At 44.5% G+C, this 26,070-nt stretch overlaps 2 protein-coding genes across 4 annotated transcripts in view; one reads left to right on the plus strand and one right to left on the minus strand.

Moving 5' to 3' along the window:
- The window catches only part of Astn1 (astrotactin 1), a 324,436-nt gene extending 321,247 nt beyond the window's left edge, over positions 1-3,189 (minus strand). For both annotated transcript variants that reach the window (XM_041662555.1, XM_041662554.1), the window contains exon 1: positions 2,696-3,189. In XM_041662555.1, coding sequence (XP_041518489.1) covers positions 2,696-2,978 — 283 coding nt within the window. In that variant the 5' untranslated portion in view covers positions 2,979-3,189. The remainder of the gene's footprint in view (positions 1-2,695) is intronic.
- Positions 3,190-8,773: 5,584 nt separating this feature from the next.
- The window catches only part of Brinp2 (BMP/retinoic acid inducible neural specific 2), a 100,693-nt gene continuing 83,396 nt past the window's right edge, over positions 8,774-26,070 (plus strand). The window contains exon 1 of one of the 2 annotated variants that reach the window (XM_041662924.1): positions 8,774-9,586. The gene's annotated coding sequence lies outside the window, so the exon portion shown is untranslated. The remainder of the gene's footprint in view (positions 9,587-26,070) is intronic. The other variant, XM_041662925.1, reaches the window with a different exon arrangement.

The following is a 26,070-nucleotide window of genomic DNA, read 5'->3' on the forward strand; positions in this document are numbered from 1 at the left end:
GACAGGCTGATAGCTTGAGATAGTCTCTGGAGTCACGCATCACTGCTTTCTGTGTCAAGTCAACCCTCCCTGTCTGACGTGTGGAAAGCCATGCCTACTCTCCAGAATCGCATGCATTTCCCAGCATTCCTATAGTGAGGGTCCACTCTAGTCAAACTAATCTCCATTCACAGCCAGGCCATTCCTATACCCACGTATTCATAGTCAGCACTCTGCTGCTAAGTCCGTCCTCCACGGAGCCTGCTCATGTCACAGACACATCTCTTTCCTATGTCTCTCGACATCCATCCAAACACACAAGCGTCTGTGTTCCTCTTAACTAGCACCTGGGCCAGGCATGTTTTAGTCAGCTTCTGGGTCCTGATAGTAGCAAAAAGAGCAAAGAAGTAGGAACTTCGTGAATTCTCAGAACTACTGGCTGGTGGATAGTTGCTTCCTGAGATGGAGGAGAAGAGACCTACCACAGATTATTACACCCCTCAGTGTGAGTCTTCAGTTGTAGCACTCGGGACCACAAAACATAGCCTTAAGAACATGTATGTGTTCTTCAGTCCGTCCTCCACGAATTTGAACTCCTTTCATTCTTCTCTCTTACATGCTATTCCTTTGGGAATCACAGGCCAAAGGGGACAGACACCAGCAAATCACTGGCTCTGAGCCTATTTGGGTGACCGAGAGGTTGGAGAACAATCCTGCACTTTCTGGTTCTGAAGTGAAAGTGCCTGTGCCTTAGTGCAGTAGGTTACCATAGCAACCCCAACAGGGCACTGCAGTGGGCAGCTACAGTACCAAGACACAGAAAACTCATTCTTGACCATCTGAGTTTTGGACATCGGGCTCATGTAGGAATATCACAGTACACAGCCCCGGGTTTGGGATTTTTCAAAAAGATAAGTGGAGTTCTGAGCACCTCCTAGCCCAGCCTCCCCTTTTCATCCACATATGTCCAACTTTATGCACAGTAAATACTGCACGCAGAACCCCAAACAACCCCTTTAGAAACATATAATTCTCCGCATTCGCTCTTACAAAGCATCATGAACAGATTGTATTTGCCCATCAGCATGACTTCAACACGAACTTCACATCCACTAAACTCAACAAACTGAGTGCTGTAACAAGTAGCATATTCACGCTGTTTCTCTTTCTAGCCAGCCCCCAGTCTTTATTATGTTATTGGTATTTTTCCTGCAAAAAATAAAATAAAATAACCTATTCAAGTGTGTAGGTTGGCTTCAATGGGATTAACTGAGTTGCACTCCAGGAACTGTAAATGAACTTTTCATAGGACCAGGCAATTTTTTCAATTACTTTTCCATTGGAGTTGAGGAACCCAGGGTTTCCTCACCTACTCCCTAAATGCTCTGGGTATAAAGATGAATCTTTGTGAAAGAAGGGTAGGGAGAGAGCTTATAATTTCACCTATGGCTTCAACCTACCCATGGCCAGTAGGGAGCCATATTCATGCAAAGTGAACTTGAGTTTGCAGGATGTTAAGTAAATGTAATAGCATCCTGGACATGGTTTCTCTCTCTCTCTCTCTCTCTCTCTCTCTCTCTCTCTCTCTCTCCTCCATCCCCGGCATCTAGAGACTAAATTATGGTTATCCTTATCTCCTTTCCTGAACAAAGTTATATGTGAAGCATATTGTAAGACTACATACACTGAATTTTGGAGAAATGGACTGAACAATTGGGTGGGGGCAGCATGGAGAGACACGGAGTTTCAGATGGAGTAGGAAATGTTGCCTAAGTCACATGAGCCTATGATGCTTTGCAAGATTCTGGTAATGAAAACAAACAGGTAGAGTCAAAGCGGCCTAAGATTCAGTCAGCATCTGAAGGGATTTGGTGACTGTTAGAAAATTAGGAGAAAGGGATCGGAGAGTTGCAAACAAAGGCAAGAAAAGCCTTTTGCCCAGGGAAGCTGTCCTGTGTGCAAGGGTATCTGCACCTAAGGAAGTTTCAAGAACAGAGGAGAGCAATAGCAATATTTGGGCCATTTCCTTAAATAAGAGACCTGAAAGCATCATGGAGATGTAGAAGGGCCTGAAAAAGGAGGTTGTTAAGATTTAGGCATGAAAGTACAACTTTCCAAGATGAACTCCAGCCACATAAGAAACTTGTTTGGAAGGAAGGCTATCAAAGCCCTGGTGACAGATGGAGGCTTTTAGATGAGGGATGATCAACCCTTGCAGTGAGGCACTCACGTGCTGGCAAGGTGACCACAGAATTCTTATTCCTAAGGCCTGGAGATAGTGGTGGGTGGCTATAGGTGCCCAAACGTGTGACGCCAATAGCTAAGCATGTGGCATGTAAGCAGGGAGAGAGGCCTATGAGAGTTGGACTGGAAACTGACTCCGTAGTGATGTGTTCCTGGATGGAAACTCCCAGCTCAAGGCTGAGGAAGGTTTCAGAGACATCTCCAGCAACCTGTTCCTTTGGGGGAAGGCAGCTGAGAAGGGGGGTCGGGTCTCCGGATCTATCAGATTTGGGGAGACATCGGGTGCACTAAAGCCAAAGTGCCAGCCTGCAAGTGGGTGTGGAGAGAGGTCCAGCAGTGGGGCGGATCCAGGGAGGTAGTGTGGGGGAGGGGAGGCGGCGGCAGCAAGTGGATGTGTGGAGCGGGCCGAGTGGGGGGTGGGGGCGCCGGTCCAGCGCCTCCTCCGGCCTCTTAGACCTCTCCAGGGACTCACCCAGCACGAAGTAGGGTAGCTCCGTGTTCTCTAGGTCGTCCACTACGACCATTTCTCCCGGGAAGTCATTGCGCACAGAGAAGAGGAGCTTGGGTTCGGAGGCCGAGGGACTGTGCATGATGCTCAGGTCGTTCTCGCGCAGGAAGGGCAGCGCCGACACAGTGATGCTCTTGAGCTTGCACTCCAGCTCCTTGGATGGATCCGCGTCGCCGGCAGCTGTGGCCAGCACCGCAGCCGGCCCCCAACAGCAGGCGAACAGGGCGCAGAGCATGGCTAAAGCCATCTTGAGCCCTGGCCGCCTTCCTCCCAGCGCTGCTATGATGGGGGAGGCAGCGAGCAGGGAGGGAGCAGCGAGCAAGCAAGGGAGGCGGGGGAGGTTGGGGAGGGGACACTGAGCTCGAGAGCCCTGGTCCCCGAAATGAGATGCTTCTCAGAGAGCCCTAGGTTCCAACGCTGAGGTCTGGAGAGCCCAGCTCTTTGTTTCCCGGAGCTGCTTATCTGGGGAAGGGAAAAGGGGGGGTGGGGGGGGCGAGAAAAAGGGAAGGAAGGATGTTGGGAGGAAAGAAGAAGAGGACTGGGGATTCTAGGGAATCAGGTCATCCCCCAGCTGGCTGATGATGCTCCTGCCTTTTCCATCCCCCAGGCTCTTAACTACCTGCTCTGCATTTTTAGAACTGCGTCTTTGTAATGCAAAAATATCTCCTGTGGCAGCAGCACCCAAATGGCTTGGGAAAAGACACACACTGGCACACACCTTAAAGGGCTCTTCTTCAAAGCAGGTGAAGGGGGGCGAGGAATGTTATTCTAGATAGAAAAGATACAGTCTTTGGGGTTTTGTGAGTGTAGCTTCTCTTCTTCTTCTTCTTCTTCTTCTTCTTCTTCTTCTTCTTCTTCTTCTTTTTCTTCTTCCAAAAAACAACTTCTTAGTTGGATTTATCTGTTGTATTAAGAGGGTGTTGAAATAAATGCACACGTATACATTTTAACCCAATATGAACCCTGAAGAATATTTAAAGATAGCATTCGCAATATTGATATAGAAAGAGCAATCGAAAAAAAAGGTGAACAACAGAGAAAGAAGTCAATGTAACCCATACTGTTAAGCAAAATAGAACTTTCACTTGCAACTCATGCATTTCGTTTCTGTCACAAACGTTATGTAAAACAAGCAATAAAAAATGATGGTGATCCTGTGATTGATAGGGAGAGCAGACTTAGCTCAAAGAAACATTAAGCATTTAATTTAAAAACCAGTAAATAGAATAGAGCAGAGAGGATATGTGAGATTAAAGTTTCTCAGCAGTACTAATCAGTGGGAACGCAATAAAAGAATATCGCAGGTTGTAATGGAGATCAATCCAAGCTCTGTCAAAAAACCAGGGCAGATGTTTAATACCCCTCCACACACAGTATTCTTACAAACAAGAGCACCACCATCCAGACAGAGTTCATGTAAGTTCTGCTTCCACTAAAGCAGGCAGCTGCCATTAAACACTGTATGGCATACACTGTATAAGATAAGCAACAATTGGGAAATGCTGGCATCTGATATTTGCCTGAACTTCCACATGATATGCAATGACTTACTTCAAAAGTATGCCCTTCCAACATCACCTGTTCAGTGTGGATTCAAACACCGACGCTCGAAGACTGTGCTTAGCTCGGTTCCTACTCTAGAAATGGAATTCATCACCTTCTCATATGGATCCCACCTTTGCAACAATTGCTGTCCCGATCTACATGGTGTAACTTACTGATACATGCGAATGTGTTTCCTTTAAATGACCATACATGTGCCCTGCATTCTACAAGACTGATCTAACTGAACAGTTCAGTCTAGTTGAACCAACCGTGTTTTTAAGGTCACAACTAAGAAATGAAAGGAAAAAAAGAAAAACAATTCATAAATTGATGCACGTCTTGTGCCTAAACTTGACATATCCAAAAATTAGTCCAAAGGCGTATTAGCACGTACCAATGTGAACTAGTGCAAGAGGATATATCAGCTAGTGGGCTTTCCAACCATCTTCATTGCTCCCCAAAGAGAGCTGAAGGATGTACAGACTCCATGAAATCTTTTCCTCTCCCCCCAGCATAGAGAAATGCATCAACAGATGAAGAAACTAAGATCAACAGAATAGTCAAGTGCTTGATGAGGTCAATCTATAAAAAAATATGTACAGCTAAAGCAAAACAATATTTCATACATGGCAGCAATCATTCGGCAAACACCAAGCACCCACCTTTTCCTGAGCATTCATCAGAGCATGGGCCAAAAGAATAACTGCCTACTTTTGAATAGTATGAAACCTATTATAATTTTTTAAGTTTTCCTGATTTTGAAAAGAGCAAGTATTGTGTTAGAAAGCACAAGTGAAGCACCATAGGGTTGGCTTCTTATAAGTCACTATGGAGTCTTCTTACAGTGTTATAGTTGGGAGTGTTAGATGTTGACATCTCAATTTCTTTTTAAGAGTTGATCAATAAAGGCTATGGGAACAAAAGGACAACATATTTTGCCTTAATTCCCATACACATGGATGCAATCTCACACCTAGAGATGAGGACAGAAATTGCAGTTCACAGAAGCCAGACTCCTGTGCAGTGCTTTACATTTCAGTGGGATGAGGAGATGTGGGTGTGTCTCAGTCCTCACTTTCATAGAGAGGCAATGTGCTATAGCAACACAACAGATGTGTCTCAAGGCCTGCCTTTTTCATATTCTCCTTTGAAAGGGAATTTGAACCAAGTTTGTCTTTAGCTTTTTATGAAAAGAATAAACTCAAGTGTCTGTATTCACATCCCATGCCATAGACAACATATATGCAAGTATTTATACTATTTAAAACTACGAAATACCATGTTTTGTTAGTTGTAAGCCTGGCTTCTCTCCTGAGGTCCACTGTTCTATATTTAAATGTCAGTGGCCTCTTTTCACTCCTTTAATGCCTTTTTGATTGCATTTCTTATCAGCCAGTTCTGTACCCAAGCACCCAGTTACCAGAAATTCATGAACTCTTTCTTCCTTCATTCCTTTGTAGCTTTTCTGCAAATTTCTGTACTTGGGAAATTTAAAGAATTTTCCATTTCTTGTACTATTTATCCCCATAGATTGTTGTTCACTGTGCTATATCTCATTCCTTGATCATCTCCCCCAAATATGTGTTCACACATATACACACAAATGAAAATAAAGCCTATTTCCCATTTTCACTCCTCCTGTGCCCTTCTGTTCACACAATATACAGTACCCTCCATTCCTCAGGTTGTCTGAACTCCTCAGATAAACCTCCAGCCTTGTGTTGAAGTGAAAAATTTCAAAACTTCCTGTTCTCTTAGCTCTGTTCACTGAACATGTATCCACACACACAAGCACACACACACACACAAATGCATAGCCATATTCAGTGCAGATGCTGAATTCAGTGTCTTGTAGTCAGTGTTTTTCTTTGTAGCATTTAAACAACAATAACACTAATAAAAATAATAACAATAATAATAATGCATAATTTGTATGGTGGTCATGAAAAAGAAATGACATTATGTATGTGAAGGGCCTCACAATTCAGACATTTAGTTATCATTTATGGTGATACCTTCACCATTGTCACTATGTATGTAGCTGTTTCAGACAGAAAGTCGACTTTTGAATCATTGCCACATAAGTGTCTCCATTGTAAGTGTAAAAAGCAAATTTAGTGATTTACATTCCTTGACGTTTACCCAGAAGAAAAGATAATGTGTGTGTACCAGCAGCGAAACATGGGAATATTCTGAGCAGGTTCATTAATAATAATAGATTAAAATATGGAACCAGCTCAGATAGTCATCAGCTTCCTGTATCAAGGACAATAATTTGTGGAAAAAAAATAAAGCAGAGACCACTCTACTCACTAATACTTTATATTTTCAGAATCTAAGAGCAAGTATCATCTTTCGGGAATGAGCAATAGGCTACCATTTCTCTTTGGGTGGGTATAAGATTCTGACTAAGAAGAAGCAATTGTTAGCTTCTTGCAACGTTGGAAATGATGTGAACAGTGGTTACATCAATGCATAGGCATTCTTCAGATGAACTCATGTTGAGTTTTTAATGTGTGTTTTCATCATTAAAATATCATTGGGTGGTTTAAGACACCACAGAAGAAAACACAGCCAAGTTCCTTTATTTTCACACGATCAGTGATCAGTGCCAACTCCCCTGCCCCCAGAGTTTCTAGCACTTTGTCCTTTCCGGTGACTTGAGTTACAGCTATTCTACCATTCATCCATTTTATCTCTTCTGCAAAACATTTCACAAGAACCCTGACCTCCATTGTGTTCCTACTTGGGACAGGTTCAGTGGGCCCCTGTCTCTGGGAATCTCAGGGACAACCGGCTCTGCATTGCAGAAGTAGTTAGATTCTCAGCATTTTAGTAAGATACTTTAACCTAGTTGAAGATCTGGGGACTCCACAGGACCACCGTTCTCTGGCATGTTTTATAGCTTAGACACCTGCAGCATGAAGGAAGAATAACTTGACTAGGATGCAGAGGAGGAAGCAACTGGGAATCAGGAATATAGGAATGAGCGTTTGGAGGCAAGATGCAATTTCTCAGCTTTCCTCACCCACTCGGAACATCTAGCCAATGGACACTTTTTAGCTAACCCAGATATATACTGCTTTGGCACACATTAAACCTCTGGACTCTGCGTTTTTTCTAATTTTTTACAAAATGATCTCTACTGTGGCTCTTAACACAAGGAAACTAAATCCAGACCCTTCTCTCTCTTTCTCACTACCCTCTATATAGCCCCACATCACATGACTTAATGGAAATCCCCCCACATCCCCTTGCCAGTTTCAACTTCCAGCTCTTCTGTTGAAGTGGCTGTTTCTTCAACAATGACTCTTTCCTGCTCTTGCCAAAATTTAGTGTAGTTCACCATTAGTAGAATGTATTTCAGTTTCACACGTTTATTAGAATATCAAAAATATGTTATTCACACCCTTCAAAGTTAATATTTTTATCCCTCATTCTTTCCTCCTTTCCCTTCCTTTCTCCCTCCCTCAAGGCCCCCACCCCCACCCCAGATTCACACAGGCTCAGCAACAGCACCTGCTTCACAGAAACAAGGCTAGTCCTGTTCTCCTTTCTCTAGTCTTCCTTTAAAAACCGAGTCCCTTTTCCTGATAGCCACTGGAGTGAAAGGAGACACACAGGAGGAAAACAGCACAGGCAAAACAACTCTCTCTCTCTCTCTCTCTCTCTCTCTCTCTCTCTCTCTCTCTCTCTCTCTCTCTCTCTCGACTCAGGGCATTTTAAATGTCTCCCCCAGATTCCTCAAGTTCTTTTTGCCTTTGTCCCAACAGTTCTGATGTGGGGGCGTGAGGCGTCTCAATTTAGCTGTCCAGCGATTCTAAGACTCTGCCTAGCCATCTTATAGAATCTCGCGGTCTTTAGCCTCCCTCTTTCCCATGTATCTTTGATGTGCATGTGTGTGTGTGTGTGTGTGTGTGTGTGTGTGTGTGTGTGTGTGTGTGTAGGCGCGCGCGCTGTTTCTCACTTGGGGGTTCACTTCTAATTAAGTAATTCAGGAGGCTTAAAAAACAGAACAACCAAATGAAACCTCAATTTAGAAGGAAAATGGATCAAATGGGTCCCCATCTCTGAGAGTTCTGGTTAAGCAAGCAAACAAAATGGGCTGGGACAAATGATTATTGTAACTCAGAAGATTAAAGAAAATGTAATTAGTTCCCCGTCTACTTTCTTTTCCTTAGCCTTTTGACACTTTTTAACCCTCACTTCCAACCTTACATGCAGCCGTGAATTTATCCAATGCTTGCTTATCCTCGCCGGAGGGGGTGGTGGGGGGGGGCAAGAAAGCAAGAAAGAAAAGGGAAAAAAAAGTCACTGCTGCAAAGCTGGGAGGGTTAACAGAGCTGGTACCCCAGCCTGCCAAAGGAGATTGCCGGTAGGCCTCAGAACCCGCCCCTGCCAGGCTGCTCAGCCAATGGGCGTCTGTAGAGAGTGAGGCGCAGAGTTCTATTGGCTGCTAACCTACGTGCATAAAAAAGAACGAGAGAGGCAGGCAGGGCAGCATTGTTATCTTAAGACACTCATCTGGTGTCTGAGTCTGCAGGTGACACTGGTTAGGTACGGAACGCGGAGTCAGAGTGGGGACGCGCCGAGCTGCAGCCTTAGCATGGAATCCGCCTGCCTGCCCAGCGGCTCGCGGCTCATCCCGCAGTTCCTCCGCTGAGCTCGGCGGATTCGGAGGGACTTGGGAAATGCACCTGCCGCGCGCTCCGAGGACACCGGCAGGTCCTCAGGCAGCCAAAGGAGCCCAGACGCCTGAGGAACGGTTTCTGCTCATGTGCAAGGCACAGATTTCGGATGACACGGCGGGTGAGTCTCTTTAGAGTTGGAAAAAAAGGGCAAGATCTTGGTTTCACCTCGGTCGAGGAACAGGGGACTCCTCAGTTGCCTTCCCACTTTCCTCACCTCTCCCACGCCGCGTGCGACCCAGCCTAGCGCTGATCCCACTTCACAGATGCTGTGGGTTCCTGGGATGCTCGCCGCTCCGCGGCAAGGCAGCAGGCAAGTGGTCTAACCGCCGCGGCGACGTTGGCGGCGGCGGCGGCGGCGGCGGCGGTGGTGGAGGCAACAGCAAAGCCCAGAGCAGGAGAATTTGAAAAGAGACATCCGTTCCCTCTCTCAAGCTGAGGGGGGAGGCTTCGCATTTCCCCAAAGGAGAAAGATCTACAAGAAATCATGAAGTAAAAACTTTGGAAGGCTGCCACTGGAGATGTTGCACAAAAATCGGGCATCTTTTAGGAGTCTCCTCGCAGTCCTTGGTGGTTTGGGGAGCAGCTGATACAGCAAGAAGGGCTTTTGCAAGGATTCAAGGTAACAGTGCAGGGGGCCGGGCCGTGGGTTTTCTGTATCCCCTTTCGTTGTAATTTTGATGAGTCCTCATTCAACCCTCTTGTCTGGTGTCTGGCGATTGCGAGCAAAAGGAATAATTCCCATTCCCATTCCGTCCCTTAGTTTCTGTCAGGTGGAGCTTAGCAGTGGACTTTGGGTTTAAGCTGACTCTGGTTTTGCCTCCTGGTGTCGCATGGCTGTCACAGAGCTTGGGCACTCTGCCTGACCTATATTGGTTTTGCCTGGTTTAAGTCCTCAAAGTTAGTGCAACTCCCATTAGCTTTGGAAAATTCATTCGGGCTCCATAATTGCAGAGAATGACAAGGACTTTTGCTTGCCTAGTGATGCTGGAGAGAACTGCACGAGGTTCACCGTGTTTGGAGAGGACCCTAAAGACCTGATATTGCGTTGCACAATACATCTGTGTTCACATGTTCCTAAAGCCCTGTGGCATGATTGAGAGGCCAGTCTGTGTCTTCCATGTACATGTAACCAGGGACAAAAAAATAATTCATAAGAGTGAACCCCACACACTCTCTTGAGTGTTATAGCAGAAGCTCCTATGGATTGGGTCGATCCTCTTAGTGCCCTGGAGACATGAGGGGGGGAGCGGGATGCTGCTGTGCTGGAGGGAAGGGTCTGCTGATGCCATCTATCAGATTGCTCTCCCTGTTCATACACGGTTGAATGTCGCCTGTGTGGTGTGTGTGTGTGTGTGTGTGTGTGTGTGTGTGTGTGTGTGTTCACAGCTGTATACAGGGAAATGCAGGAAGCTAGCTGCTCACAGAAACACTAAGCATGCCTGCCGAGCCCCTGCCCAGGCCTTGAATGCCTGAAGTGTTCCTGCCCAGTAGGAGGCTGAACTTATGCACTGCTGTGCTAGCCCAGAGGAGTTTTCTCTTCACCAAGCAGTCCTTCTGCACGGTACATATTTATCCAGGGTATATAGACTAAAGTCAAATATTAACTAACAATCAGCTGGATGCACTGTAACATGGTTGAGAAGACCTCTCTGTAAAGAACCACATGTGTGTTTTCCCCTGTCCTGGGAGTAGGTTGCTCTGAGTGGGCACATATGTGCTAAGAGAATAACAATTATAAAAGATAATCCGGACCTTATTCCACAGGGACAGTGGTATGTTAGCCTCGGCCAATCGGAAGAATTAAATGTACGCTATGAATCAAGAATATCTCCCCAGTTTTTTTTTCCTAAACATGAACATGTTGTTACCGTTCGTTTCCTCACCCCATGTCCACGCTCTTAGAAGATAGGCAGTGCCAGTATTAACCAGGCAGCTAAAGAATTCTACTAAATCCCCTGGGGGGCAGTCTGATGACATCAGGCAGCAGCTGAAGTGATGCTGGAGTTGGTGCTTTCCCTCTTGGTTTTACACAGTAGTGTGCGTGTTATTTGTTTATGACATGACCCTCTGGACTTCCTTCTCACCTAGACTGAGCTGCTCTGTAGCACTGAGAGCATGACCAAGCAATGCTGCCACTGTGGTCCTATCTTGCCAGTGCCACAGCTGCCACCTACTCTGAGGAAAGGTGCATGCTTGGCTTCTGTGAGGAAGGAGAGGATTTGCAAAGATGCAGAGCACAGATACTGTGTTGAGGGTAAGAGGGCAGACGTCAGTCCAGAGTCTTCAGTGCTGGGAAGCAGCTGGTTTTAAAGGGGTTGACAGCTGGCTGGGCTGTAGCCATGGGGAAGGCAGAAGCATTCTTGACTCTCACTTCCCTCTCCTCACCAAAAAATGGAGCTGACTTTCTCCTCCCAGAATGGAGTGGTGTGTGCTACAGTGTGGAAACAAGGATGATAGAGGCAGAAAGATCTGGGGAGGACAAAAAGACCCTATCTATCCTCCTTAAGCTGGCCTGGTGTTGAGGACAGAAAACATCTTCTCTTCTTGGACCTCAGGATCCTCTTCTGAGTGTTCATATCTGGCCTCCTGACAGGTTGTTTACTGAGCTAAGCCAGAGGGCATAGAACATCCCTGCGTCATCAGCTCCTCCTGATCCCCTTCCCCAAGGTACAGGTTAGCACCTGGGGAGCACCACCTAAGATATATCCCTCTGAGAGGGTTTTCCAGAATCCCTCTCCACTCACAAACAAGAGGTAATCTGAAGTCACTGGAGATGTGTGGGCACTTTCTGCTGACTGGAATGTTCAGTGTTCAGGTTCCTGACTGGTGTTTAAACAAATGCAGTGTGGTGTTATTTCTGGAGGCTCAATTCTTTCCCTTAAATAATAAGACCTTGCATCCATTTTATAAAGGCCTCCTTTCCCAAAGAGCTGGGAGGATTTACAGAAGTCCTCTAATTAATTCTCATACGGCTTATTGTCTCATTTGTCTAAGATGTAGAGCTAAATGGTTTCAGCATCCTGTTTGGAAAGGGGAGAGCAGAGCACCCTAGGAGGAGATATGTCTTCCCTCAGTCACACAGCAGTAGGGGAAGTTATGGATGGGTCTGTGTCTTACTGCTCCTTCGCCAGCCTCAGTCCCTATGGGATCCCTCTAAGGCATAGTCTCATCTCAGTGACTGGGCTCTGACTTGGTTACTTTATACTTTACAAGGCTGGGAGACTGTGGTGTCATCTAGGGCTCCTTCTCTGGCAGTATGTCTGGGTAGTGAGGGACAAAAACCTTAGAAAACTTTTCTTCCGTGATTTTGTAGTCTACTTAAGAAAACGGGCCTATATCTGGGCAGAGGTAAATGACGGTATAAGCTCTAAACAGAAGCTCAATACAAAAGAAGTCAAAAGCCTGACCTTATTAATCGACCATTAATCTGCACTGATAATAAGTGCTATCAGTATTCCAAGAAAGGAGAATTAGAATTGAGCTTCGAGAGTTGGAGGGGAATATTTTTGGGCAGGCAGAGGGGATGAAGGGTTCCAGTTGTTAGAGAAACTCACTGTGGCACAGGTAAGAGGCTGGAAATGTCATGGTTTGCATGGTTCGTTGGGGCCACATCTCCTTTTGAAATCTGGAAGTCCTACATATCTGGGGCAATTATATTAAACATGTATAGCCTACAAGAAGTTGGCCCAAGACCCCACCAGAGGGCTGTGAAGTTGGGTATCTCATTAGGCATCAAAAATGTTACCTGACCTCCCATCCACTCTCTGCTCTAATCCTTACACAACAGAAAAACTGTTACTCGATGTCAGAGATCCCATTCACTTCCCATCCGAAAATTTGAATAAGGATGGTGGAGAAAGCAAATTTCAAGAGAACACGAGAAAAATCTTATATTTTAGAATTGGAATCTCTTAAGAGAGAGCTTTGATTTTCCTCCATTTCCTATTTCCCCACCCAAATGTTCCTCTTGGGGTTTACTTGGAGCCGGCAAAATGCCAAAGCCCTTAGGCATTTAGCATTGAGCAGAAGATTTTCAATCTTAAAATTCTTGAGCATGCCCATGTACATAACCTCTTGTCTCCTCTTCTCTTCCTCTTTTAATAAAACATATGCTGTAGCAGTCACAAAGGAGGAGACCACAAAAAAGCAGGAGGGGGTGGGGAGTGGTACTGCCCGCAGCTGTACCACGAGGTCCTGTGATTGTTCAGCAGAGCAAGGAAGGGGGAGAAGTATGGTGTCCGCCTGGGCAATGCCAAGAGGGGTCTAAGGGCTGCTGCTGTCTACCTGGAGAAGGCTCCAGCCAGCTAGACATACACACTTATTCCAGGAGTCAAAGGCCTCTCTCCCAGCTCGGGTCTGGTGAGAGGACTAGCTGCACAGCGATCTTGGTCAGCTCTTGGTTTGGAGCATCATGCAGGCTGCGTGTCCCTGCACGAATGGCTCTGTTCCTGGAATACAGAGAGCTTCCACTGGGAATGAGAAGGGAATGGTTTGCCACAATTCACCGTACCTTCTGTGTGGTCTGGAGGAAATTCTCTAGGAGCCCAGTCTCTTTTTGTACTTTGACCCAGGAGTGCAATCAGGGATCAGATCTTAAGAGACATTCTCTGTTTTGAAGATCCTACTTTTAACTCTGCTGTCATCTTTGTGTCTCTCTATCAGCAAGCATCCTTGTTCCAATGACCATGTAGCTGGACTGTGAGTAGGGCATCTTCTCTATTTACTTGCAGAAGCATCCAGTAAAATTTCTGGGGTTAAGGTAGAGCCCAAGGCACATAATATGTGGTTCCTAGTTTTGGAGGAAACTCTGTTGTGTTTGGAAGGGAAGTGTCAGAAGACTCAGCTATGAAGGCTGCAGTGGGTTAGTCTTCTCTGAACATGCTGGTGCAGGTTGATTTGCTTCAAATTATCTCTCTGATATGCAGAGGAATGTAGAACACCATCACCACAGCCTGTGATCTTCAATAGCTGGTCCAGTCCCATCATTTATTTTTCTGAAACTCCCTTGCAACGTTAAAACACTTGGGTTGCTGAATTGGGTAAAGTGAGGACCCATTACAGGCAAAAATCCACCAAAGAACTCTATAGGTAGTTCAGGAGCTCTTGAAATGTATGTTGGGATTGCAAAATGCACCTTGGATTATAAAAATTTACTTTTTAAAAAAATATCATATAAGGGACTGGGTACATGACTTAGTTGTTAATATTGCAATATTGCTTGCCTAGCATGCCCTGGTTTTTATTCCTGGCACCACATAAACCAGACACAGTGATACACACCTCTCAACCTTACTACTTAGGAGGTGGAAGCAGGGAGGGACAGAAGTTCAAGGACATCCTCTACCATATAGAAAGTAAGAGACCTGAAAGTGATGTAGGAGACCCTGTTTCAAAGAGCAAAACACCCCACGTGTACAAACAAAAGCAATGTAAAAATATCACTAGGTTTATAGTGACTTTAGTTTAAAATGATATAAATTTCAGATATGTTGGGTTAAATAAAATCCTGTTAGTTTTGCTCATTTCTTTTTTAGTTTTTAATATATATACCAGAAAGCTAGATTTTTCTGTGGCAGGCCTTGCATTTTATTTAGACTCTGCAGGCCAGACCCTGCGGAGCAGTGGCAGGTTAATGGGGGAGGGGGAAGGGCAAAACTTGAGACAGGAGGAGCCAGAGACATAAAAAGAAAGAGAACATGGAGGGAGAGGTCAAGAGCAGCCCAGAGGGAGCCTGTGGGCATGTATTTCTGAAATTTAAAAAGCAAGGAACACAAATAGCTTACATGGCCTATATTTATTTGAGGAGGGACCTAGCTTACTGTGACTCAGCCCCCCAGAAGCCTTTGCAAATCAATGCAGCTCTCAGCTCACCTGCCCAGAATGAGTTGGTGAGAAGCCTCATGGTTTCAGCCTTTTTCTTCTTCTTCTTCCTTTTTCTTCTAAAGTGGTGGCAGTAGAAATAGCTGAGTGACCTCCAGGGTCTCTTCCAAAGTGTCCCCTTTTCTCTTATCTCTATACCACACGACCTCTCTTCCCATGACTTTTTCATTTTTTCAAAACAGATGTATTTTAGTGTAGTAGGGAAAGAGTCGCTGCTGTGTTTTAAAGATTATTTATTAAACTATCAATTAAAATGGGAAGACACAAGGATCAAATTTTATTTGTTAATTACAGATTAGAATACTAGAACCCCTTCATCAATATTATGTTGGCATTGTTAGTCATTGAGATAAGGTTTGGACATGCCTAGAACTTGTCATATCTACTTAGCCTTCTATCATTTGTGAAAATGTTTTCCCAAGCTATATTTCACCTGATTCACACAACACCCCAAGGGGAAATATTATCTTCTTCCTATGTTTTCCATGATCTATCTTTAAATTACCCTTATGACTCTATTTTCTACTCTTTCTCTTTATATGTTATTTGTTCAGCCTTGCTGGCAGTTCTTAAATATGAACCACATGAAAGAGACATTACTACCTCTCACAGCCTTTTCTCAGCACCTATAAACACAATTGTGTCCCCTTCTTAGGGGTTTGTTCTCAATGTGAAATAGGGCAGAATACCAAATATAGCTCCAGTACATTGTAGACATTCAACGGATGTTATGCCCATTTCCTGCTAAAGATCTCTGGCTTGATACCCTCATGGTTTGAGTACGCCAAACTAGACTCATAGTCATTCCTTTCCCCAGATATCTGCTTCAGTAAATGACATAATCAGACCTCCAGAGACACGATAAAGAAATATGGAGCTGGATTTTATGGAACACGTCTGTAATTCTGGCACTGGGGATAGGGAGGCAAAAAGGTCAATGAAAATTCAAGGCCAACCTTTTCTACACAATGATCTTCAGGCCAGCGAAGGCTAGCAAGACTCTGCTTCACAAAACAACAGCTAGGGAGATGCTTCTTTGGGTACGAGAGCTTGCTTTGCAAGTTTGAGGACCTGAGTTCAAATCCCCAGCACCCATGTCAAAAACAAACTTTCAAAACCAACCCAGCGTAGCTACTTACATCTATAAATGCAGTATTGAGGAATGGAGGCAGGTAGATGTGGAGGCCTCACAAACCAGCCAGCCTGTCTGAAATGACAAGCTTCTTGTTGAGTGAGAGATCCTGTCTCAAGGCAACAAGGCAGGGAACAATGAAGGAAGATATTAGACATCTTATTCTGAGCCTTTGCATGTGAACACATGAGCCTGCATACCCCTACACTTCCATGTACACACCACCTCCACATCCACATATCCCTACAACACCACACACACCACCACCACCAAACAACCCCCCAAAATGAAAAGATGAATTACACTGACCCTTTATTTTCTCTCACACTGCTTTCTTCCCACATCCAATCTATCAGCAACCCTGGGAAAGGTGTGCTTCTAGTGATTTCTGGAATCCCTGTATTCTTGTCACTCCTCCTTCTACTCTGAAGTCAGATGCTTGTCTCTTCTTGCCTGGACTGTCCTAGGTTTGCTCTTCCTGTTTCTTGCCTAGAGGGCTAGCCAGGTCTGTTTCCTCCTTGCAGCCAGAGTGATATTTCAACATGTTAAATTTGATTATGCCTCTCTGATCATTGCAATTCTCCTGGGCTCCCCATGAGCACCAGAATGAAAACCAAATTTCTTAGCCTGACAAACAGAGCTCCTTCATGAGCTAGTCCTTGGCCTCTCTGTGGCCCCCTCATCTGACCCTTTTCACTGCAGCCTGCAGTGGAGCCCCAGCACTCTCTCTCTCTTAGAGTGCCATCTTCTTCTCCGCAGTGCCCTCCTTCTGCTGTCCTAAACTCTGGTGACTGAGTTTCAAGACTCTGTAAACATTGTCTCCTCCGTGAAGGCTTCTCTGAGACTCTGGGACAGAATTAATTGCCTCTTCCTCTACACTCCTACACTTCTTGCTCAAATCTTCTTTTACTATATTCAAACAATGTAATGATTTAGTACTGTGGCTTGGACAGTGGGGTTGAGATGGGGGTTTTAAGACACAGTTCTTAGGAAGTATTGAATACAAGGAGCATATTGTTGGAAAGCAAGCCCTGTCCTCCAGCATAATAGATTGAGCAGAGGCCATCAGTCACCAAAGCCTTGTCGTCTAGGCACCTCCATTCTGAAGGGAAATTGTGGCACTAATGCTCATATGGGCATTGCTGATAATGGCTAACACTTTTATAGCCTGTATGTGTCAGACCCTGAACTGAAGACTTTTATGCATCAATTCATTTACTTATCACAGTGATCCTCTACACTAAGTTTATCCTTTCTGTCTTATAAAATAAATTGGAAAGTTGGCGGAGGCTGCTTGTTCGTTCTCAGCTGCTCAGACCTGAAATAATTATACAGAAACTATGTTATTTGCAATACTGTTTAGTCAATAGCTTAAGCATATTTCTAGCTAGCTCTTATATCCTAAACTAACCCATCTCCATTAATCTGTGCATCATCATGAGGTCATGGTCTACTGGCAAAGTTTTAGCAGGCTCCCGTGGAGGCATCTGTCTCCTGTGGTAACTACATGGCTTCTCATTGACTCCACCTTATTTCTCCCAGCATTCAGTTTAGTTTTCCCACTTAGCTCTACTCTGCCCTGTAACAAGCCACAGCAACTTCTTTATTCATTAATCAATAAAAGCAACACATATACAGGAGGACCTCCCACACCATTGGAATTTCAGAGAAGTGAGATGACCAGGGCTGGAGAGATGACTCTGTGTTTAAGAGTGTGTGCTGCTCTTCCAGAGGGCCTGAGCTCAGTTCCCAGCATTTATGTTGGGCAGCTCACAACTGCTTGTAACTCCAGCACCAGAAGAAAGATCTAACACCCTCTTCTGTCCTCTTTGTTCATCTGCACACACGTGACACACATATGCAAAGACAAACACATGTATACACATAAATAAAAATACCAAAAAAATTTGAAAGAGAAAACATCCTACTAGTTCAAGGTCATACAGTTAGTATGTTTGGGAGCTGGTATTTCACAAAGTTTATGTTCTGAGTCTATAGGTTTAGTATGGTTTTCAGAAAAAAATAACCATATAGGTAAGTAAACAAATGAGACAATTTCAGATAGTGATAATGGAAGAGAAAAAATTAAATATTATAGGAGAGCATGACCAGGGTAGTGTTCTAAGAAGATTTTTACATGGGTATCATTTAATTTGAGGTATGACTTGTCCTGAGAAAGATAGATAAAGATGCATTTGGGTTGAGGATAGGGGTGAACTGGCATCAAAGGAGGAAACTGGGGTTACTGGAGTTCCTGTTGATGTGGCCCAACCCTCACCCTGGAAGTGCCAGATTCAGTCTAGGTAATCTTGGGAGTAGTGAAATGTCCAGATGCTTCCAGCCTCCCCTCCACCGGCCCATTTTTTCCTCCTGTTAATTTGGGTGAAGACATAGTTCATAAAGTGTACAGCTTGCTGCTCTTGACAAGGGTAGAAAGACACGACACATGAGCATGAGTGCATGAATGCTTGTGTGTGCACATACACACACATGCACACACCATGACTTTGACAAACCACTTGATTTTACTTCTGTCCTGTGAACCGAGTTTCACTCAGAACCTTAGTAAAGTGACAGGTACAACAAAGGCTGGAGACAACCCAGAGATATGAGCAAAAGGGAAAATGCTTATTTTTTCAATGAGATGTAAAGTGAATTAGACTAGAGGGAGAAATGGGATTTTGATCCAGGAGGGGCATGCAGAGGGGAAGGCAGAGGGACAGCTTGGTCATGATTTTTATCTTCATACATGCCCATACCATATATCTATGTATTTGGGTTTTATTTTCCTTTGTGATATTTTTATAATTAAAAGTTTAAGAAATGATATGGAGAGCAGGTACAAGTTAGTTTGAACAGGTTCATAACTATTTAAGATGCATCTTAAAATGGTAAAAAGAAATGTCCAAAAATTTTTTGCTTGTAATATCTCACTTAATTTTTATTCTTACCTCATGAAATGCATGATGTTCCTATTTTGTAGACCGAAACCAAGGAAAGGGAAGTGTGCAAGAAGTAGCATTCAGACTCAAGTTCTAATTACTGCGCCAGGCTTTCTGCTTTATGTAGTGGGAAGCTCTGAAGGATGTCAGGGGAGGAGAGACTCCGGGTTACGGGTCAGACCAGCTTCAGTCCTGTTTTGGTTCCTGGCCAGCTATGTGACATCAGTTTGATTATATAAGCTTTATGAAGCTACAAATATCTCCACCTAACAAATAGAAATGATGACATCGCCTGAATACCAGAGACAAGGGATGGAAAATATCCACAAAGTCCCTGCCTTGAAATAAACATTCAGAAAATGGTCGCTACTGTTTCTGTGTCTCCAAATGTGAGCACTCGTAAGATGCCAGCTTCCACGGAGGACTAAGCTTGGACCCAGGCATAGCTACTAAGAGTTGGTACTACCTTCAGCTTATGCTGGGGGAAGGGAACCAGGTATTCCCTAAGAGTCATTGCCAAGTACCAACTCCCAAGCTATTGCTTTCCAGGCAATTTCTCCTCTAATCACATAACAAACCGTCTAAAATGGGTTATTTTCTGTTTACTGATAAGGCAATTGAAGTTCCCAGAGATTAAATAACCCATTGAAGGCCTCCCAGCTTGGATGAGGTAGAATTCACCTGACCTTTAATCTATCAAATGTAAAAGCCATTTGCTCAAACATTAGACTTTGCAGTGTATCGTTGTCTTGAGTTGTGTCCTAGAGAGAGGGTATCTTGGTGATCAAGGTAAGAGGAGCTACTCAAATATCTGAACTGCTGTTTCATAAGTGGAACAGAAGCATTCTCTTAGACTCTCAAGGGATTCCCAGGAGCAGGCCACCAGGGCTGATATATGGTAAGAAGAAGACCTAAATGGGACCACTGGGGGTACAAAAGCAGACAAAACAAACCAAAACAGAAACCCAGACCAAGAGTTTTTAGCACAAAGCTTTATACAGACCGTGCAATTGGTGCAGCAGGCTGAATATTTCAAGTGCCACCATTTCTGAACACAGGTGTGTATCAGTTTTTTTTTTTCAAAAGATAAAGGCTTTCAAAACAAAATTAGAGAAGAGTATCCTTGGACTTGGGGAAAGGTTTCCTGCACTACACAAGATTTTTAACCTTTTGGGAAAGCAGAGGACTTTCATTAACAAACCTTTATCTAGAATCCTAACACATGGGCCTATACATGTGGAAGGCTCTAGTGGAAGGAGGTCTGGGTGCCCCGAGCTGGATCATCCCATTCTTCTTTCCTCTGTCAAGAGTTCTGTCCAAGGCACCTCCTTGGAGCTTTAAAGATGCCTTGAAATACACGGAAAAGCGTGCACTATAGAAATCCTTCAAAAAAGCAAGACTTGTTTAAAATAATAGGTGACATATTAAAATGGATCATAAAATGTTAGACCTTTGCCAACTCAGACACATCTGTGACATTCAGTGAGACTAGGACAAATTACTGCTCTCTCTTATTCTCAATGATTGAAAATGCATGAAATTCAATGTCTATGAATAAACACCTGCTGTGTGCCAGGAACTGTACCAGACACTAACTACGATACATGTGCAATCTCCTTCGATTCCAACCCTCCTCCCTCCACCCTAGGAAGTTCATCTCACTGCTTTCAATTTGAAACTGAGAAGAATCAAGTAAGAAGGGTTGCTTGACAGTGATCTGAAACCTCACCAGCAGGAGAATAATAATACTGGGAATTTCTGCTTGTTGATTTTCAGACGGGATCTCAGTGTGTATCTCTGACTAGCCCTGCCTGGAATTTGTTATGTAGACCAGGGTGGGCTCAAAGAGAGACTCCCAAGTCTCTGCTTCCCCAAGCGCTGAGATCAAAGGTATGCCTGGCACCCCCACCATGCCTGGCAGGGTTGGGATTTTAACGGTGGGTGGAATGGATTAGCATGTCTGACTTTAGTCACTAACCCCTAAAGATTCTTTAAGGGATGGAAACAGTATTAGCCTACCTCAAAGTTGCTCACTGGAGACCAGCATGCTTCAGGTGTGAGATTGTACCTCATCTTTTTGTTTCCACAAGGCATTCTTATTCTCACAGATCGATGCTGTGGATTCCTTCCTTGGCCTTTACCTTCTTGGTCCCCTAGCCCAGGGCCAGCCTGTTCATCAGGGTCAAGGTCCAATGGCTGTTGTGGTTTGAGGGTATCCAGCTCCATTCCTCACTTGGGAGCTTCGTGCAGGGTGCACCGTGCTGAACCGGAGGTAGTCTGGCTGAGAGCACAGATTCCAGTGAAGCTTCAGTCTTCCTAGACCTGGGAGTTAATTCGAGGGTGTGGGGTGAGGAGCCAGAGAAGTCCTTGCAATCCCCTTGAGATATAGAAACGCTAGGTGGGTAAGGACTGCAGGGGCATCGCATTTCTGCCTTCCCTTCGCTGTACCCGGCCACTTAGCATACTATAAATATGCTGTCAGACAAAGAACGGGCGCAGGTGATGAGCAGCGCTCCTGTGGGGTGATAGGTCCCAGAGGCTTCCTGAGCACCCTGCCTCTTCCGCAATCTTTGCCCTTTGGGATTTGAGACTCAGGAATCACCGAGTAAGGTCAGTATTCTCACGAAGCCTCAGGGCTCTGGAGACCCCTAGAGGCAAAAGCCAGTGTTACAAGCCCCCCTGACCTCCAAGCAGGGAAGAAAGGTTCTTTGTTATCTAGAAGAGGTGGCTGGCCTTAAATGAAGTACACTTCTGGCAAACTCAGAAGGCAGAGCCTGGCACATGTGCGTGCGTGTGCATGTGTGTGGGTATTAGAGGAGTGGGAAAGGCTGGCTACATTTGTGAAAACAAACCTGTCCAGAACTAAGTTGATTTGGTCCTATCTTCTCTGCCTTCCTGAGTCATGCTCTTTAGTGCCCACCAGGCAGCATCCTTCTCAGCTCCTGCTGAGCCCCTTGGCTACCCAGAGGCTGCCCTTCTTAGCAACTCCCTACCACCTCCATCAAGACGATAGTTTCCCTCGGGCCCTGTCACACCTCGCAGTATCCTGATGAACTCATTTGTACTAAAGCATTAGTGACTGATAATGACTTAATGTGCTGCCCTCCCAATTAACACTGGAGCATTACAGGAGAGAAATTCACAGATTTTTTTAGACCGAGGGAAAGACCCATGTTTTCCCCCTTCCAGAAGTATTGCAAGCCCCTCAAAATGCACAGATGGTTGTCTGGATAATAGCCACTTTTAGCAACATTTCAAGGCATTGTATGGATGCTTGCACAGAATTGCTCAACAGAGGCCTTCTGCAACACACACTCCTTAAAGACAACACCCATCTACACAACCCTCATCAGGAGATAAGAGCTGGGGTGCAAGAGCTGACACTGCTGGTAGTGTCTCAACTAGATGCTTTATGAGATTTCATTTACTTGTGGGAAAGCCCTTTATCATTGGGAAAAGAGGCTCAGGTACCACTAATTGGAGAATTCATTTGGGGCAGCCTCTTTTAGGGAATGATCATGTTTTCTTGCCCAGCTCCTTTACCTCACAAGCCTCAGTGTACACAACTATAAAATTGATGTAGCAAAATTCACAGCCCAGGATTGCTTAGAGCATGAAAGATTGCAGAATTAATACCTATAATATCTAGTGTTTGAAGAATGCCCACTCTGTGACAGTTCTGTTCCTAATCCTACTTTTATTTTTATGATTTTCCCCTATCTTAAGCTTCCATGCAGAGCAGCATGCAAATGCTGTATTTATTGATCACTTAGAAGATTCACCAGCAGTCCAGCCTTTTAGGTGTGGTTGGTTTGGTGATGAACTGGATTTCTCTCCAGATGATGGCACTGTATGAGATCTTTTTTGCCCTCTGCTTGGTTTCTTTAAATGTATCTCACAAATGCAGTGAGTGAAATGGATTTGGCAGTGAGTTAGAAAGACTTAATACATTTTGGAAAGGGGGAAAAAAAGCCATAACAAAACCTGGTTTGTTTTTGTGATATACAGTTCATGTGATATGACAAAAATCCATTTTTATGCTTAGGAAAATTGGCTAATTTTAAAACAGTTGACACATGCCATATGCATATCGAGTGATGATAGATTTTGCTCAGGCAAACAACAGAAGAACACGAGGCCAGAATATCTGCTGGGGTTTTCATCAGTGAAATTCTTAGTTTATGGCACACCTACCCTGCATAAGAGTGAGGAAGGATACAGAAAAGGGACTCATGGTGGCCTCGGGTGCCTGAGTCAGACATTAAGTTATAAAAATACCATCTACCGGGAGTGAAACACAGACACTGTGTTTTCATGAGCTGAGTGAGAAGAGAGAGGAATCTATCTACATAGCAAGCTTTCTGAGCCAGACATTAAACAGTCCATGAAGCTATGGGCTAGAGAGGGGAAGCAAATGATGAAAGGGATGTGAAATTGGTTAGAACCCCTGGTTTGGGCTGCTGACCTTTTTCTGGTCATTTCTGTTTTTGGAAAAATGTACAGTATTTGGCTCCTAGACACGGCTTTAAATGTGCTTTGGGGTCTTCCTGTAGTTCTACATAAATCTGTGCATTGGTCAGAAGCCCAACCCCTTATGGGCTGATGGTGTGCAGTCTAGTCTTCTGGACTCAAAGCTTTTATTTTATTTTATTGTATATATTTCAAGACAGGATTTAATTAGTGAGTGCAGAAAAAAACTGAGGCAAAGAGCTTGGAGGCTTATGCCCAGGCTTCAGGACTCAGCAGTTTGACATACTAATCCTGTTATTTCTCACCTTAAAGTGAACAGAGTCAGCAGTCGGTTTTCTTTCTTCCCATAACTCATTAGTTATTAAGTTTTCTTTCCTTTCAGCTTTATTTCTCATCCTTTTCTTTGCTGGACTCTTTCCTCTGGTCCTCCACTGCGCTTTCCCTCCCTCCTCGAAATATCAAAAAAACAGAGAAAGCTGATGTCTTGGTAGCTCATTTGTGACTAGACCAAATAGGGGAGAACTTTTTCCTGATGCATTTTGCCTTCCAGAGTAAGTCCCTTGTCCCCTAGTGGACCTGATCGTGAAGGTGACTGCAGTCAATGTCCCACAGTGATCTGAAGGTGAGGGGCTAGGCAGTGTGTTACCTATTTACAGACAAAGCACTCTGAAGGCAGGAGTTGAGGCTTGTCTGCCTTCTTACCCCCTCCATCCTGGCACAACACCAGTCACTAGGAAGATGTCTTTATTTACAAAATTAACAGAACAAAATAAAAATTGCACAAATCTCACTATTTATCTCACCACGCCCATTTTCATGAAAGTGTGACTTCCTGAATAGCCATCCAGCGTCCTTTCTGTGGAGGGGATTCAATATTCAGAGCTTCAAATTTATAGAAGTGTAAAATTTGGGAAGGTTTTCCTGCAAGGCAGAGGCTCTCAAATTTTAATGCGCACCCAGGGAGCTTATTAAAAGCAGCATGTCCGGCGCTCTCTCCAAGGACCCTGATTCCGCGCAGGTCTTATGTGAATTGCAGAAAGCTACGTTTTAACACGCTCATGATGGGAGGGCTACACGTTGAAAGCACCTTTTTGGATTAGCTGGATAAATTTGCACCCAGGTTCTAGTTAGTAGACTGAGCGTCCCTCAGCTGGTTAATAGGCGTCATATAGGGGAAGGATTCCACCGTTAGAAAAGTTGGAAGAACGTCCTTGTGTCCCAAACAATCATTTCTCAGACACACTCCAAGGATGGCTGTCCACAAGAAAGGGGCTTGTTTAACTAAAAAGTTCATACATATCTGTATACATACATGCATGTATATCTTAGAACCTTCATTAGTCTATTGCCAAACACCTCTTGAGGAATTTGATGTGTACCTATACTGCGCATAGGTAGTAGGGAACCCCTACAGGACAAGAGCGGTATTGCAAGTCAGCTGGATTACTCCACTGACTTTAAGGAGGGAGTGTGGAGTTGGGAGATTCTCTAGCCATGGAGGACAGCCTACAGTCTGGAGAAGGGTTTGTGTAAGCAGTCATGATTTGTTAAGAACTTGATATTTACCGGCACCATCTTCTCTTTTTAATTATGAATTAACTCACTTCATTCTCAGAACAATGAGTCAGACTCTTATTATTCCCATTTCACTGAGAGGGAACTAAGACACTGAAAGGTTAATACTATGCTAATGATCATGAAGTTATCAAATGACACAGTGGGACTTGGACATGGGGAGTTCTCTCTGGAAAGCCTATTCTGTTAGCTGTTTTATCAGGCAGCTCTTCTGGGAGCAAGGTCCTGGAAATTATGGCCACCAAGGAGTGACAGTTCCTGGCAGATAGAACCTGTCCAGGAACCATGACATCCCAATACTTCTGATCGTGGCCCTTCATCCATCAGAGAAATTATTACAATGACCCTTGAGACCTCTGAAAGATTTTGCTGCACTTAAACACAAAGTCTGCTCAGTAAAACAACCTGACACGAAGATTCATGGAGGGCAATTAGGTACAGGATCCTGTGCCTGTGACATCCCAAACTGGGTGGACGATCTGGCCATCCTCCTGGCACCTTGATAAAAACAAAAGCAACCTGGCCCTCTGTTCTCAGTCACTGCAGGAGGAATTCCAGCATGGCAAACAGAGATGACTGACTTTCCCAGGATGGGGCTTCAGAGAAAGCTTTCAACAGTTAAAGCTTTGAGTCTTTGGAGAATCAGTCTTCTCAGCAAGCCATGGCTGCACCCAAGTTATGTGGTTCCTCTAGATCAACAGTTTCACATGCCAGGATACATTGAATCGACACTTTAATAGAAACTGTTTACAGCACCTCTGATTGGCTGGCTCGCCATCAGCTATTAATTCCTAAGTCCAGTTAGAGAGGGGTGGTCTTGTCTTGGCTACTTTGTCTCCCACTGTGAACTTGTTTCTCTGGTCTGGGAGCTCCCTGGCATTGAAGAAACTAAGTAGAACACTTCTGTCTCAAACTAAACAGGCAGACATACCCAGATGAGTTCTCCTTCTGTTTCCCTTTGGAAAGAAACTCACTTCCATGTGCTGAACTCAGAGTCAGACACGGTGAGGACAGAACCTGTCATTCCTCTCCGTTTCATGTGAAACATAAAGCATCATCTCACCAAAAGGGGGGAAAGAGACTTTAGCCTCACAAGAGCTCCCC

This window comes from Microtus oregoni, unplaced genomic scaffold (genome assembly GCF_018167655.1).
Source record: "Microtus oregoni isolate MIOR12 unplaced genomic scaffold, Mior012 000013F_ref0000133, whole genome shotgun sequence".
NCBI classification, from domain to species: domain Eukaryota; kingdom Metazoa; phylum Chordata; class Mammalia; order Rodentia; family Cricetidae; genus Microtus; species Microtus oregoni.